The 16,092-nt window shown below is 38.0% G+C and overlaps 2 protein-coding genes across 5 annotated transcripts in view; one reads left to right on the plus strand and one right to left on the minus strand.

The window, feature by feature from the left end:
• Window positions 1–12,918, minus strand: part of LOC126353905 (transformer-2 protein homolog alpha-like) — a 50,648-nt gene extending 37,730 nt beyond the window's left edge. The window contains exons 1-3 of one of the 4 annotated variants that reach the window (XM_050003130.1): window positions 12,824–12,918; window positions 12,461–12,651; window positions 11,363–11,514 (exon numbers count right to left, since the gene is read on the minus strand). In XM_050003130.1, coding sequence (XP_049859087.1) covers window positions 11,363–11,514; window positions 12,461–12,475 — 167 coding nt within the window. In that variant the 5' untranslated portion in view covers window positions 12,476–12,651; window positions 12,824–12,918. Of the gene's footprint in view, window positions 1–11,362; window positions 11,515–12,460; window positions 12,652–12,823 lie in introns of those variants that run through there. The other 3 variants (XM_050003132.1, XM_050003131.1, XM_050003133.1) reach the window with 3 other exon arrangements.
• Window positions 12,851–14,495, plus strand: LOC126353904 (26S proteasome non-ATPase regulatory subunit 11). The gene has a single exon (XM_050003129.1). The coding sequence runs from the start codon at window positions 12,987–12,989 to the stop codon at window positions 14,250–14,252; it is 1,266 nt and encodes a 421-aa protein (XP_049859086.1). The 5' UTR covers window positions 12,851–12,986; the 3' UTR covers window positions 14,253–14,495.
• The last annotated feature ends 1,597 nt before the right edge of the window (window positions 14,496–16,092 follow it).

Below are 16,092 nucleotides of genomic sequence, written 5' to 3' on the forward strand. Positions count from 1 at the left end.
TCAGTAATGGGGCAGCTAGCCAGCACAAAAACTGTAAAAATCTCAAACATTTATGCATGCATTACCATGATTTTCAGATTCACGCAGAATGGAATTTTTTCGCAACAAGTCTTGGTAAAAATGTATGTGATGGTATTGGTGCTATCATCAAGCGCATGGCATCACGAGCTAGTCTACAGTACCCTACAGAAGGTCACATTCTAATTATTTACCTGGGTACAGAAAAATATCTCTGGCATACAATCACTATGTTTCGAAAGATGAGGTGAAATCGGTCGAAGAGTTGCTAAAAAGCAGATTAGAACATGTTAAAACTATTGCAAGCAGAAGGAGCCATCCTCACTTCTCTCCAGCAGACTGACAATGTACAGATGAGCAGACTCCAGTTATAGCTACAGGTGCATGCACAGCATGTGTGTTCACAGTATGTCCAACTGAGGATTCAGAAGCAGAAGCAAAAGCAGCAACATACAACCAGGTTGATATGTTATTGCTGTTTACAATGATAAATGGTACTTAGGATGTGTTGTAGAGTGTTGTGAACCAGAAGGTGATGTATTTGTGAACTTCGTGGCACCAGCAGGACCAGCAAGATCATTTCATTGGCCACGTTTGGCATTCAGGTGTTTGATTCCTTTTGAACATATTCTTATGACAGTTCCAGTTCCTACTACATGCCCAGGAAGACAGTACAATTTGCCACTCAATGTACAGAGTACAGTAGCTAAAGTGTGGGAGAACCGTTCGAAGCACAATCAACCGGTTTTTGGCAGTTAAGGTGCAGTAACATTAATGATAGGCTGTGTTAATCTGTCTATATGCTGTTGCTTTTTCATTAAACAGATGCGGGAGACGATAAGAAGGGGCAGAACAGTTTACGATGTGTTTTTGCAAAATTGTGTTGTGGAACAATGGCCATGTCACCAGATACATCTGTCAACTTCCATTGTACACAAATGTCTTGCAATAACATGCTGAAAATTTGAGGTATATATATCATTATGGACTACTTATGCAGAGTGTGAAATTTGGCTTGGATACCACTTGTCCCTTTTGTGCTACCACACTTAAAAAAATCAATGTTTTAATCAATGTTTTTCAGGTAATTTTCTAAATTTTTGTATTTTCATGTGCAAGTAACTTAGTTTTTGTGACTGATATGGGCATGTTGTGTTCTGTGTTGAGTTCAATGTCATACCATCCATGATGAACACCTCAGTGACAGACTGCCTCCACAGCTGTGGCAACACCTCTAGGAACAGGTCGGCCCTGAAGTCATGCCAGATAGTACCCTATCTACATTAACAGCTTAACAAGCTGTTAAGGTAAATATGGCCTGGGGGTAAGAAATGAAAGAGGAAGCCGTCTAGTAGAATTTTGCTCAGAGCATAACTTAATCATAGATAACACTTGTTTCAAGAATATACAAGAAGGTTGTATACATGGAAGAATCCTGGAGATACTATAAGTTATCTCACAGATTATATTAAGAAAGAGATTTAGGAACCAGGTTTTAAATTGTAAGACCTTTCCAGGGGCAGATGGGGACTGACCACAATCGATTGGTTGTGACCTGTGGATTAAAACTGAAGAAACTGCAAAAATGTGAGAAATTAAGGAGATGGGACCTGGATAAACAAAGAACAAGAGCTTGTACAGAGTTTCAGGGAGAGCATAAGGGAACAATTGACAGGAATGGGGGAAAGAAATACAGTAGAAGAAAAATGGGTAGTTTTGAGGGATGAGGTAGTAAAGGCAGCAGAGGATCAAGTAGGTAAAAAGACGAGGGCTAGTAGAAATCCTTGGGTAACAGAAGAAATATTGAATTTAATTGATGAAAGAAGAAAATATAAAAATGCAGTAAATGAAGCAGGCAAAAAGGAATACAAACGTCTCAAAAATGAGATCGACAGGAAGTGCAAAATGGCTAAGCAGGGATGGCTAGATGACAAATGTAAGGATGTGGAGGCTTATCTCACTAGGGGTAAGATAGATACTGCCTACAGGAAAATTAAAGAGACCTTTGGAGAAAAGAGAGCCACTTGTATGAATATCAAGAGCTCAGATGGAAACTCAGTTCTAAGCAAAGAAGGGAAAGCAGTAAGGTGGACGGAGTATATAGAGGGTCTATACAAGGGCGATGCACTTGAGGACAATATTATGGAAATGGAAGAGGATGTAGATGAAATGGGAGATATGATATTGCGTGAAGAGTTTGACAGAGCACTGAAAGACCTGAGACAAAACGAGGCCCCCCGGAGTAGACAACATTCCATTGGAACTACTGACGGCCTTGGGAGAGCCAGTCCTGACAAAACTCTACCATCTGGTGAGCAAGATGTTTGAAATAGGCGAAATACCCTCAGACTTCAAGAAGAATATAATAATTCCAATCCCAAAGAAAGCAGGTGTTGACAGATGTGAAAATTACCGAACTATCAGTTTAATAAGCCACAGCTGCAAAATACTAACACGAATTCTTTAGAGGAATGGAAAAACTAGTAGAAGCCGACCTCGGGGAAGATCAGTTTGAATTCCGTAGAAACACTGGAACACGTGAGGCAATACTAACCCTACGACTTATCTTAGAAGAAAGATTAAGGAAAGGCAAACCTTTGTTTCTAGCATTTGTAGACTTAGAGAAAGCTTTTGACAATGTTTACTGGAATACTCCCTTTCAAATTCTGAAGGTGGCAGGGGTAAAATACAGGGAGCAAAATGCTATTTACAATTTGTACAGAAACCAGATGGCAGCTGTAAGAGTCGAGGTACATGAAAGGGAAGCAGTGGTTGGGAAGGGAGTGAGACAGGGTTGTAGCCTCTCCCCGATGTTATTCAGTCTGTATATTGAGCAAGCAGTGAAGGAAACAAAAGAAAAATTTGGAGTAGGTATTAAAATCCATGGAGAACAAATAAATTTGAGGTTCGCCGATGACATTGTAATTCTGTCAGAGACAGCAAAGGACTTGAAAGAGCAGTTGAATGGAATGAACAGTGTCATGAAAGGAGGATACAAGATGAACATCAACAAAAGCAAAACGAGGATAATGGAATGTAGTCGAATTAAGTCGGGTGATGTTGAGGAATTAGATTAGGGTAGACTGGCAACGGCAAGAAAAGCGTTTTTGTTAGCATCGAGTATAGATTTAAGTGTCAGAAGTCGTTTCTGAAAGTATTTGTATGGACTGTAGCCATGTATGGAAGTGAAACATGGACAATAAATAGTTTGGACAAGAGGATAATAGAAGCTTTCGAAATGTGGTGCTACAGAAGAATGCTGAAGATTAGATGGGTAGATCACATAACTAATGAGGAGGTATTGAATAGAATTGGGGAGAAGAGAAGTTTGTGGCACAACTTGACAAAAAGAAGGGAGAGGTTGGTAGAACATGTTCTGAGGCATCACGAGATTACAAATTTAGCAATGGAGGGGAGCGTAGAGGGTAAAAATCATAGAGGGAAACCAAGATATGAATATACTAAGCAGATTCCGAAGGATGTAGGTTGCAGTAGGTACTGGGAGATGGAGCTTGCACAGGATAGGGTAGCATGGAGAGCTGCATCAAACTAGTCTCAGAACTGAAGACAACAACATTTAATTATGCAAATTTACTTTGAGTACCAGTGCTGTAGTATCTCATGTTTGGTTATTATAGCATAATGCCATATGTGCCGGAAGATGGAAACATGCATTAGAAATTCAACTAACAGTTTAAACTAGCCAATGGCATGGAATAAAAAACTAGGTTTCAAATAAACTGACTGCCTCTGCAGAAAAGACCAGTAAGAGGCAAATTGTTTTAGTAAATTGACAAAAATAACTTCATTGTTCTGCAAGGTGATTAATGCTTGACTGCCAAAAACATGGAAATAAAATAAAATCAGAAAACTAACATATTTTAGGCTTCCATAATTAGTTGAATTTATTTTAATTCACTTAATAGCTCCCAGCCACAATTCTATTTTGTTTTCATTTGACATGAGAGCTGTGAATGAAGAGGAAACAGCAAAATCACAAAGTAAAAACCGGTCACATGGGGACTACTCCCCTCCCCACTACAACTCAACTCAGACTTTGCTCACGTGTGAATCTGGCGTGTTTGGCGCGCCAGAAAATTTTTTCCGGGTAGCATCTGGATGCTTGTTGCTACTGCTGATAACAGCTTAGAGCAACACTTCAAGTAGCCAAACGTGGAAGCAGGTACTGCTCATAAGCGACCCAAATGTGCGTGCAGATGAGTGTGAGCCCACAGCCAACTACTCAAACGAACAAATTGTGAACAGTTGTAATATCACACTTACCATAAGCAATTTATTGTTATTGAAGAATTTCAGTCTTCATTCTAAAGCCTTTGAAATGATTTGCTGTTGGCAGATACTTGTGCATGCACTGTGCTTCGCTGTAAATGGCGCATTTTTGCAGTTTAAGTTTTATTTTGTTTCTTTTGTATTGTTTATGTCTTAAGGCTGCAGTAATATACTGCAGTGGCAGGATGCAGTAAAATCCTTTGTCAGAGTATCAGGTCTTACCAGTCAAAATTACAATAACTTAAACTAAAGCAATGAAAAACTCCAGGTTTTTTCCAGTTTTCTCCCGGATGAAATTATTCCAGGGTTTCCTGGTTGCAGGGTGTACACACTGGGTGTTAGCATTGATCTTATGGTTTTCTCACAGGGGCTACAAATTTATGGTGTAAAATCACGAAAACCTAAAATCCAGAGAACATAAAATTGAAGTTCCACTGTAGATATTCGTTTACTTTATTTGCAGGTGAGGAGAGAGAAAAATGTATCATGCCAGAAAACAAATTATTCAGAATGTTAAAGAGAAAATTGTGGTAGGTCTAGAATTTTGTAATAGGACAAGGAAGAGTCAGAACAGCCATGGGAGAATGCGAGCTGTGGCAATAGAATTAAATGAGATGTCATTTGGTAGAATATTGCACACAACAAGTTTCACATTTTGCTCGAGAATCATGGAAGGAGTTCACGTTACATTTAGCTGAAAAACTTGACCAGATGTCATCTAAAAATTAATAATTATGAACTGCAAATTTAAGCTGTAGATATGGCAAATCACAGATAAGGTGAAACAGGGTTTATGGGACTTTTCAAAAAGAAAATCAGAAAATTTGTGACAAATGGGGAAATAAATAAATATGAGAGAACAATTAGCTTTGAGATAGCAAATTGGGAAGGAAGCGTAAGAACAACTAGGCAAAAGTATAAAACCCAATGAGAATCTACAGGTAACGCACAACATTAAATTCATCTAACGAATGAAAAAGATACAAAAATGTAGCAAGAAACGGTAACGAAGTTTAAAATGGCAAAGCAAGCGACGCTAGAGAAGAAATTTAATGCTCCAGAAGCATGTATGACACTGGAAAAACTGATGAATGAGCAGCAGCTTTATGAACATCACAAGGTGCAATGGGAAACTAGAACTAAGCAAAGAACGGAAAGCTGTCTGCATGAGGCTGAAAATATTTCTGCTCGTGTAGGCTTTCAGACCAATTGCTTGAAGCTGGATTTCAATGTCTTCAATAGTACTTTGCAAGAATGACTGTCCCTACTGCCAGTAACACAAGGGTGCTTTTATGCTGCCACCTCTACTTGCCTGGCAACGATGAAATAAACACACAGTCTTAATGGTCCATTTTACCTGCACCACCACTGCTCGCCAAGTTGCTGATAATATTTGGTACAGAGCCCATACACTTTAGCTCCATTCTAAGATGGGTCAGAAGAGAGTTATTTATTAAGCAATCTCCTTTGTAGACTGACTGCATTTTCCTAGTATCCTACTGATGAAACCACCGAACATCTCCAAACACACGTTTTTCATAATAAGTGCACTGTGCTGCCACCTACAGCCAGGTACTCCACATCAGCAATCTCAGTACACAAGACATCTACATCTACATGACTACTCTGCAATTCACATTGAAGTGCTTGGCAGAGGGTTCATCGAACCACAATCATATTATCTCTACTATTCCACTCCCGAACAGCGAGCGCGAAAAACGAACACCTAAACCTTTCTGTTCGAGCTCTGATTTCTCTTATTTTATTTTGATGATCATTCCTACCTATGTAGGTTGGGCTCAACAAAATATTTTCGCATCCGGAAGAGAAAGTTGGTGACTGAAATTTCGTAAAAAGGTCTCGCCGCGACGAAAAACGTCTATGCTGTAATGACTGCCATCCCAACTCGTGTATCATATCTGCCACACTCTCTCCCCTATAACGCGATAATACAAAACGAGCTGCCCTTTTTTGCACCCTTTCGATGTCTTCCGTCAATCCCACCTGGTAAGGATCCCACACCGCGCAGCAATATTCTAACAGAGGACGAACGAGTGTAGTGTAAGCTGTCTCTTTAGTGGACTTGTTGCATCTTTTAAGTGTCCTGCCAATGAAACGCAACCTTTGGCTCGCCTTCCCGACAATATTACCTATGTGGTAATTCCAACTGAAGTTGTTCGTAATTTTAACACCCAGGTACTTAGTTGAATTGACAGCCTTTAGAATTGTACTATTTATTGAGTAATCGAATTCCAACAGATTTCTTTTGGAACTCATGTGGATCATCTCACACTTTTCGTTATTTAGCGTCAACTGCCACCTGACACACCATACAGCCATCTTTTCTAAATCGCTTTGCAGCTGATACTGGTCTTCGGATGACCTTACTAGACGGTAAATTACAGCATCATCTGCGAACAGTCTAAGAGAACTGCTCAGATTGTCACCCAGGTCATTTATATAGATCAGGAACAGCAGAGGTCCCAGGACGCTTCCCTGGGGAACACCTGATATCACTTCAGTTTTACTCGATGATTTGCCGTCTATTACTACGAACTGTGACCTTCCTGACAGGAAATCACGAATCCAGTCGCACAACTGAGACGATACCCCATAGCTCCGCAGCTTGATTAGAAGTCGCTTGTGAGGAACGGTGTCAAAAGCTTTCCGGAAATCTAGAAATACGGAATCAACTTGAGATCCCCTGTCGATAGCGGCCATTACTTCGTGCGAATAAAGAGCTAGCTGCGTTGCACAAGAGCGATGTTTTCTGAAGCCATGCTGATTACGTGTCAATAGATCGTTCCCTTCGAGGTGATTCATAATGTTTGAATACAGTATATGCTCCAAAACCCTACAGCAAACCGACGTCAATGATATAGGTCTGTAGTTAAATGGATTACTCCTACTACCCTTCTTGAACACTGGAGCGACCTGCGCAATTTTCCAATCTGTAAGTACAGATCTATCGGTGAGCGAGTGGTTGTATATGAGTGCTAAGTAGGGAGCTATAGTATCAGCATAATCTGAAAGGAACCTAATCGGTATACAATCTGGACCTGAAGACTTGCCCGTATCAAGCGATTTGAGTTGCTTCGCAACCCCTAAGGTATCTACTTCTAAGAAACTCATGCTAGACATAGCGAGATAGCACAGAATGGGGCTCTCCGTGGAACCCACGGACTTGAAATGTGGTCAGGTAATTAGGTGTCACTTGTGTCATACATCTGAACGCGAGATTTCTACACTCCTAAACATCCCTAGGTCCACTGTTTCTGATGAGTTAGTAAAGTGGAAATTTGAAGAGACAGATATAGGGCAAAAGCTTTACAGACCAACCTCGCCTGTTGACTGACAGACCACCAATAGCTTAAGTGCGCCATATCATGTAATAGGCAGACATCTATCCAGACCATCACACAGGAATTCCAAACTGCATCAGGATCCACTGGAAGTACTACGACAGTTAAGCAGAAGATAAGAAAGCTTGAATTTCATGTTTGAGCAGCTGCTCATAAGCCATACATCACTGAATGTATGTCTGCGAGAGTGGGCACTGTCATCAAGAGTAAGTGTGGGCAAACACCACACTGAATTCCAGCATTACCGATAGAGGGCGCCACAAACTTAATACATTTTCAGCCAGATATCCGGATACTTTTGATCACATTGTGTATCACAACCACTTCATGATGGATACACTAGGTGTAAATCTGAAAGCTAGTTCCTCTGTTTCACATGATTTATTGTGTTCCTTTTCTATTGTTAAAAAATCAGCGTACAAACCCAGAAAACGTGAGATATAATATACAAAGTAGTCGTGCATAAAAATTGATTAAATACTACCTCAGAGTGAAGTAAGCCTACAAATCTCTCTTCAACAGAAATTAGATTAACTATTAAAGGGGTCAGTGGAAAAACTGATAATCTACAAGAGTATTTTTGTGTTTCTCTGTGTACGTTTGGCTCACCTAAGAGAAAAATACTAATACAATAATGCTGATTACAAGCACCAAACAGTATGTTTAAATGGTAAACATGGAGCTTCTTGTTACAAGCATGTGGTGCATTCAAACACATAGACAATGTAAGCAAAGGCTTCCATGGCACTTTTCAGTAAATAAAAATTCTTCTTGGTATGTGACCACACTGCCAATCTGCAAAATTATCATCATTTTGGCCACTACCGCAAAGGGCATTTTTGCTACCTCCTGAATGGAAAAAAGGAGTTTTCCTTCACATATACTGATGGAAGAGAGAATTATCCTCATGCCCCCCGATGCCGGAAGTCTTTACCTCTCCTACCTATTCATCTTCGCAATCTCTGTCACCCCTCTAACCTTCTTCCTTAAGACTTTCACTGGAACACAGGCTTCTTGAAATTCTGTTCACTACACTCATCCTGATGCTCTGCCACCAATAACTGTGTGTTATCTTAATTGAATACATCTTTCATGTTCACATACCAATGCGGACTTTTTATGGAGACGAAGCAGGGTGACTGATCAGCTACGGACAAGATCCCAGCATGAAGAGACCAGCGATATAATAGCAGTAAGACTGCACAGTAAATGTACTAATGCTCCTGGCAAGAAGTGAGAGATGATGTGCCAGCAGTGAGACTGCAGCTTAACCAGAGGACTAATTTTAGCAGTCATTTTTAAGACCAGTTTGATGCAGTTATCTACACCAGTTTATCCTATGTAAAGTTTCATCTCGGGCATGGTCAAAGCCTTTGCCTCCTGTGAAAATTCCCCCCACAAACACATCCCATCAAATTTCTATTTCCTTTCTATTTCAGGGCATATAATCACCAATCTCCTCTTTCAGTAAGGTTGTGTTATACCCCTACCCTCTGCAGTCCAGTACCTCAGTTACCCAATCTATCCATCCAATTTCCAATGATGATCTGTAGCCCACCTCCGTACAAGGCTACGCTTCAATTATCTTCAGAAACAAATTCCGAACTTTTAAAGTTATAATCCATGTTAACGTATTAAGTGACAAAAGTGGATTTATTGATATGCAACGTACACTTCACCCTGCAATTTAATAGTGGTATGGCATGCAAGTTTTTATAATTTTGTAATGCAAGTTGTATTAACACTTATCTTCTGCACAGCTTTAAGTATATGTTAGCCTGGAAGAAGACAATATGGTTGTGAGTTGACAAAGCCAATCTTTAAGATTACAAAATCTTACTTGTAGGGCATACTAATCCGAGAGTTACCTAAATCAGGAGTTAAAGTTAAAAGGAGACAGTTTGGTTGTGACAGAAGCAATAGTGAAGGCTTCAACTACCCTATTCCCTCATCACCTCTACGTCAATTCGGCTACATTTCATTAGCATTGTTTACTTTGGTTGATGTACATCTCAAACTCTTTACAAGATACTATTAATATGGAAAGGATTGTAAACATCCCTATCAGAAGCCAATATATTTTTTCAATCGAACTACAAATTTAACTGCTGCTAGTCTCAGCAATTTAAACTGCTATTACAGTCTCAAATAATTGCAAGACAGACAACATCATCCAGCTGATTGTGGGCAAAATAAAATTTATAGTAGATGCTTTTGACAGGCATCTTAGTTTAAATCCTTCCCACCACTGTATACTAAATATGTAAAGTGGTGTCGCACAAACATTTCAAGACATCACTTCTCTACTACACACACAGTGCAAAGAACATTCTCCAATTTCATATGAATAAAACTGTAGTTTTTCCTCACAAGAGAACTTTTATTAAATGAGCTCTGTAGCATACACTGAGCTATGTTAATTCTGTTGACGTCAAGTTTTATTGTGTTGCCCACAAAAGAGGTGTAGCCTGAAGAAATACGGAAGAGAAACTGCAGAGCTTTATACAGGTTTAACAATAAAAACAATTTGGATGGTGCACTCCCTCAAAAATTCATGACAGAAGAAGATGACCTCTCAAACAAAATGGAAACATTTTTATGCCATTTATCGGACCCAGGTTCTCAAGACTGGAGTAGAAGATTTAGCTATGCGCACTAGAGAATTGTCATTGACATTTTCAGATGTTTATTTTGTTTTCTCACAGCATTAATCTCATTTTGCTATGTCTGAAATAAGTACATCAGAAAAACTAATAACCGGTTTATCGGTAGGCCTGGAAAATCTGTTTCCTGTAGTGAAACCACATGGGCAACTGCTTAAGTATTTCATGCACCAATGGACCATCATGTATCATATTTAAACAGAATGACCTTGTATTAGAAAACTTAACAGCATTCCAGTTTTGAGTAGATGGAAGTGTGATATACTCAGAAGATTTCCTTCACATAATGTGTTCATCTAGCTTCAATAAAAAAAGTTTCCTTTATGTTGAAAATTCGGTAATATTGCCAGAAAATGCGCTTTTTCCATACACCTTAATTTGTTGCTGTATGTGAAATTAAAATCTAAACACAGTGCAACTCTTCAGAAGTCAATGATGCCAGTTCCTTATTTGTACACTGAATAATTTATATGTCAGAGTGAGCTGAATGAAGTAAGACTACAAATGTAAACACTCTTCTCTGCTACTGTTTAATCGCTGTGTTTGGTCACTGAATGTATTTGAATTAATACTTAAATACTTGCGAGTTTTAAAACTGATTTATAAAATCCAATGAAATTAAATTCTCATGCTCAGTTTAAAACAATTCCCGATGATTTCATAAAACTCTTGAAATTTGCCAGGACTGTCACTATATACTTTGCACCTTTCCTTTCTAACTGTAAAAATACCACAATGAACTATAAATAGCTCTGCTACCAGTTCAAAATTCACATCAAATTAAAAGCTTTTTTTTGGCAAAGTCAAATACTTTTGAAATTATTCATATATTGTGAATAGTAAATACAAAAAATTGATACATTAAATATTTAACGTACATTGCAGGAAGCATGCACAACACTGTCCACATGGTGAAAAGTTCATTACAAATTAAATAACCAGGGCACAATATTTAATTTTCCTATGGGTATTTTGTCTAATAGGATCTTTCATGAAAGAAGATTGAAACTATACAATATGCCAACATACCTTGAACGAGAATAAGATTTTCCTTTATGATGTGATCTGTGTTGGCTGTATGAGCGAGACCGACTCCTTGATTGCTCTCTAGAATTAGGTGGAGTGGGGGTCTTATCATTAGCCGGAGGGCTGTGATTAGATCCGCTATGACTTGGGCTATGCTGCACACAAAATTGCGAAAATATAAAAATGTTGTGAATGTTTCACACTTAAGAAGTATTCTTACATTAACACACAATATTTTACTCCACAACATTAGAACAAACAATGCCTCAAAATAAAGCACTTCAATTACACAAAATAAAATACAAACACACATACAAACAAAGAAATTCTTGACAACTTTCAAAAAAAATTATACAAATCAGATTACTAATTCATCACTAAAAGAACAAATTTAGGCAAGACATACTTGAACGCACGTAAACATTTCTTTTCATGTACTTGTTATAGGGCGCCAGGCAAGAATAAATTAAAAGAGCCATAACGCACATAGGTCTTTCACCGTCACGTTGACGCTTTAGATGTAGTACTAAACAAAATTATAACAAACCAGTAAACTGTGACATTTAAAAAGTAATCACTGAGTTTGTAGAAGTTGAACGGGTGAAAATGCAATGAATGATCAAATTTATATTTCTCAATTTTGTAAAGTTTTATCAGCAGAGCAGTTTATAGTTACTCAATGCCGAGAAGCTATCACGAAAATGGCGCGTTCTACACATTGGGGTCCTCAACAAAGAACGATTTGTACTCATTACGACGGTGTTAAATTTCAATTTGTGCTGCGACAGCCAACAACAAGATTACTATCAGCTCTGTTTTTCTCGTAAATATAAGTACTCTATGCATCTGCCTATTCAATAAAAAGTTTAAAATGCAGAGAAATAAAAGACTTCCAACATATCTGCAAATACCGAAATATTACTTCTAAAGCATTGCTCTACTTACATAAATAGTACCAGTCAATAAAATTCAGAACTATCTTACAAATATGTATATTGATCGCATGCTACTCACGATTTACCTCAACGCCGGGCAACGCTGAAATGTATAGCACCAAAAATAGATATCTCGCAAAATGAGTACATAAGCCAGCTAACTCACCTCCCTGTCACTCATGCCTTGGAAGATTTAACTCGTACCAAAAAATTCTTGCTTCGTACATATAACACAATTTACTAAAATGGCGTCCTTTCAATGCCAAGCGCGCAATCCCAAAAAGTTGCACCTTCCGTTGACTAGCAACGGCAGTATTCACCAAAGACAATCGCCACCGGATGTAACCAGTGTTGTACCTACAGAACAAACGATTTCATACTTAATTCAAAAATTAAATTATATTTATTTGATAAATTTTAAGGCACACATAGGTCTCTATGATATTAAAAATATTATAAACAAATAAAATTTTACAATAAAGAATCACTTTTGCTTTAACAAAAATAATGTTAAGATTAAAAAACGTACTGGTTCCATAACGTTTAGTGATAATAGTACTCGATAGTGAAGCTATCATCGAGGAACAATGCAATCTTTACGAAAATTGTACTGGCGTTATCCATGATGTACACAATCTTACCAAAGATTTTCATGCGATTTACTCTCTGATGACAGAGCGGTTCTAGCCAAAATGGCTGGTGCAATGTTATTCGAGAGGGCCCGTGCTGTTTCCAGCACAAATAGAGAAGAAGGTATTGATTTGCTGAATAAAATTGTGCGGGATCAAGAAATTGCCGAGAATGACGAAGATACCATCCGAGTTAAGGAGCAAGGCATCTTGCAACTTGGTGAGCTGTACAAGAAGGAAGGTAAAGCTAAGGAGCTTGCTGACCTAATCAAGGCAACTAGGCCTTTTCTAAGCCATATAAGCAAAGCCAAGGCAGCAAAATTGGTGAGATCGCTTGTTGACTTTTTCTTAGATTTAGAAGCTGGCATAGGGATAGAAGTGCAGTTGTGTAAAGAGTGTATAGAATGGGCAAAAGAAGAAAGAAGAACGTTCTTGAGGCAGTCGCTGGAAGCTCGGCTCATAGCCCTGTACTTCGACACTGGCATGTTTTCAGAAGCTTTATCTCTTGGTTCTACTCTGCTAAAGGAGTTGAAAAAACTGGATGATAAAAATCTGCTTGTGGAAGTCCAGCTTCTGGAAAGTAAAACATACCACGCTCTAAGTAATCTTCCCAAAGCACGAGCAGCACTTACATCAGCAAGAACAACGGCAAATGCTATTTATTGCCCCCCAAAGTTGCAAGCATCATTGGATTTGCAGTCTGGGATTCTTCATGCTGCTGATGAAAAGGACTTCAAGACAGCATATTCTTACTTCTATGAAGCATTTGAAGGTTACGACAGTGTGGAATGCCCAAAAGCGTTGACAGCTCTCAAGTATATGTTACTTTCGAAAATAATGCTGAATAATCCTGAAGACGTACATCAAATTATAAGTGGTAAATTGGCGTTGAAGTATGCAGGCAAGGATATAGAGGCAATGAAGTCTGTGGCCCAAGCCAGTCACAAGAGGTCACTTGCTGATTTTCAACATGCTCTTAAAACCTATAAGAAAGAGTTAGAAGATGATGTGATTGTGCGTGCACATTTAGGAACATTGTATGACAATATGTTAGAACAAAATCTTTGCCGTATTATTGAACCATATTCCAGAGTCCAAGTGGAATACATATCTCAGTCTATCAAACTCCCAATGCAACAAGTGGAGAAGAAATTGTCGCAGATGATCCTTGACAAAAAGTTTCATGGTATATTGGACCAAGGTGAAGGTGTTCTTATTGTGTTTGAAGACACTCCTGTGGATAAGACATATGAAACAGCTCTAGAAACAATACATAGCATGGGAAAGGTGGTGGACACTTTGTACCAGAAAGCAAAGAAACTGTCTTAATTTTCATGTGCTATAGTTGTAAATTAAGTTCTTCAGATGTAAATAAAAATCAGTTTTTGTGAACGCAGTTATGTTAATTTAATTCTTGGTTAAGCATGTTACATTTACATTTTTATTGTACCACGTCATTCATTGTCTTGTTCATTCTTTGTTTGCTACAGTGTAACAAATTAACTGTTCTAAGATCACATAAATTCAGTTGCCTATGGGAATTTTCCAATAAATAACTTTTGTATCTCTTCATATTTGTGCTTATTTTCTGCGACTAACAATGTGAAAAGTACAGACGGGTATATGGTTCTGTGCAACAATTTCCCACAGTAGCCAGGCGTTTTGATTGTAAAATAGATAATTCCAGCTTTTTTTCCACCAAGTTATCAAATTAAAATGCAAATTGACATAATTGGCAGCTCCTAATAAATTAATTATGCTTTATTCCAGTAATTCTGTTGTGCTTCTGTCCTATGTTATGGTTACAGGTAGAATAATTTTATGATGGGTAGAACTTGTGATTGTGACTCCATGAGAAATATGGTAAAATCATTAGTGTTATGTTTTGAAAATGCTTTTCATACATTCACCTCAAGGCATTAATTTAGAGTATTTGTGAATATAGCATATTGCAGGAACAAAGCGTGCTAGTGTTACTGAATACATTTTCCATGCTAGATTTTCAATATTCAGTACTCCTCAGGATGGTATTATTGATGAAGTGTCAAGTCTTTATTAGCACCTTGTACTTGTATTGTGGTTTGTCAGTCTTTGACAGAGTTTTTAAATTGCCACTTTGTGGGGATGAACTGAAGATCTCTTGCAGAAGAATATTTAGCTCCATTGACGCTTTGTGATTTTACATTTATGTTGTGTTAATGATATTTTCTTACTGTATTTAGCAATAAATATGTCCCAAGATATTCCCTGAAGGGTTATAGAGTGGTGGTGATCTAGACACTTTTGTGCTCTAGTTTGTATATTGACAATTTTTTGAAGTATGGTATCTTTCCTTAGACCTTGTTTCTTAAATGCAGTTGAGGGTGGAGTTTATGAACATATATTATGTTCTCTGTTGAAGAAAAAAAAAAAAGTGGTACGAATGAAATGCCTATGAATTAGTGTTGGCACTTTGCCATAGTTTCATAAATATATTTCCTCAGCGTTGTTTGTTATAATTAATACATCCTCTTTCCATTTGATGTTTTCACTATTTCGTGCATACAACTTTTTGTGATTTAGAGCCACATCCGGAATCTAAATACAATCTTAACAACTAGTCAACATTATACATGACTCGTAGAAAGTATACATTCAAAACACCAGAGAGATGAAATGCACACACTGTGTACATTCATTCCATATTCACTAAAAATAGCTTTATTAGCTCATAAGCATGTAGATACTGAGTGATAGAATTTGATAAATGTAAAGATAAGAAAAACATGTATTTACTTGTCTGCTTGGTGATGGTGTGTGTGTGTGTTTGATAATTATTTTTTGTAGAAATATTCTGCTAATGCTATTTGCCTACCCCCAAAATATAATGCCCTACATTACAACAGGCTATAAAAGAGCTATGGTAGGTTGTCTTTCTTGCGTCCTTAGAAGTAGCACAGAAAAATATTGTCAATGTGAGTTTATCATGTTACTGTGACAGCTGATGATAGTCCCTCCACCCCCCACTTTCCAAAGCATCTGTCATACTGGGACAAATTATGAACCTAGTGTTCATTATGCCTAAGTTTATTCAAAAACAAGCATTCTAATTTGTGTAAGGCACCAACACTCATGATAATTTGTTCGTTTGTTGCAAACTCGATGAGTTCCTGTGTATCACTTTAATATT

Source organism: Schistocerca gregaria, chromosome 3, assembly GCF_023897955.1.
Source record: "Schistocerca gregaria isolate iqSchGreg1 chromosome 3, iqSchGreg1.2, whole genome shotgun sequence".
NCBI classification, from domain to species: domain Eukaryota; kingdom Metazoa; phylum Arthropoda; class Insecta; order Orthoptera; family Acrididae; genus Schistocerca; species Schistocerca gregaria.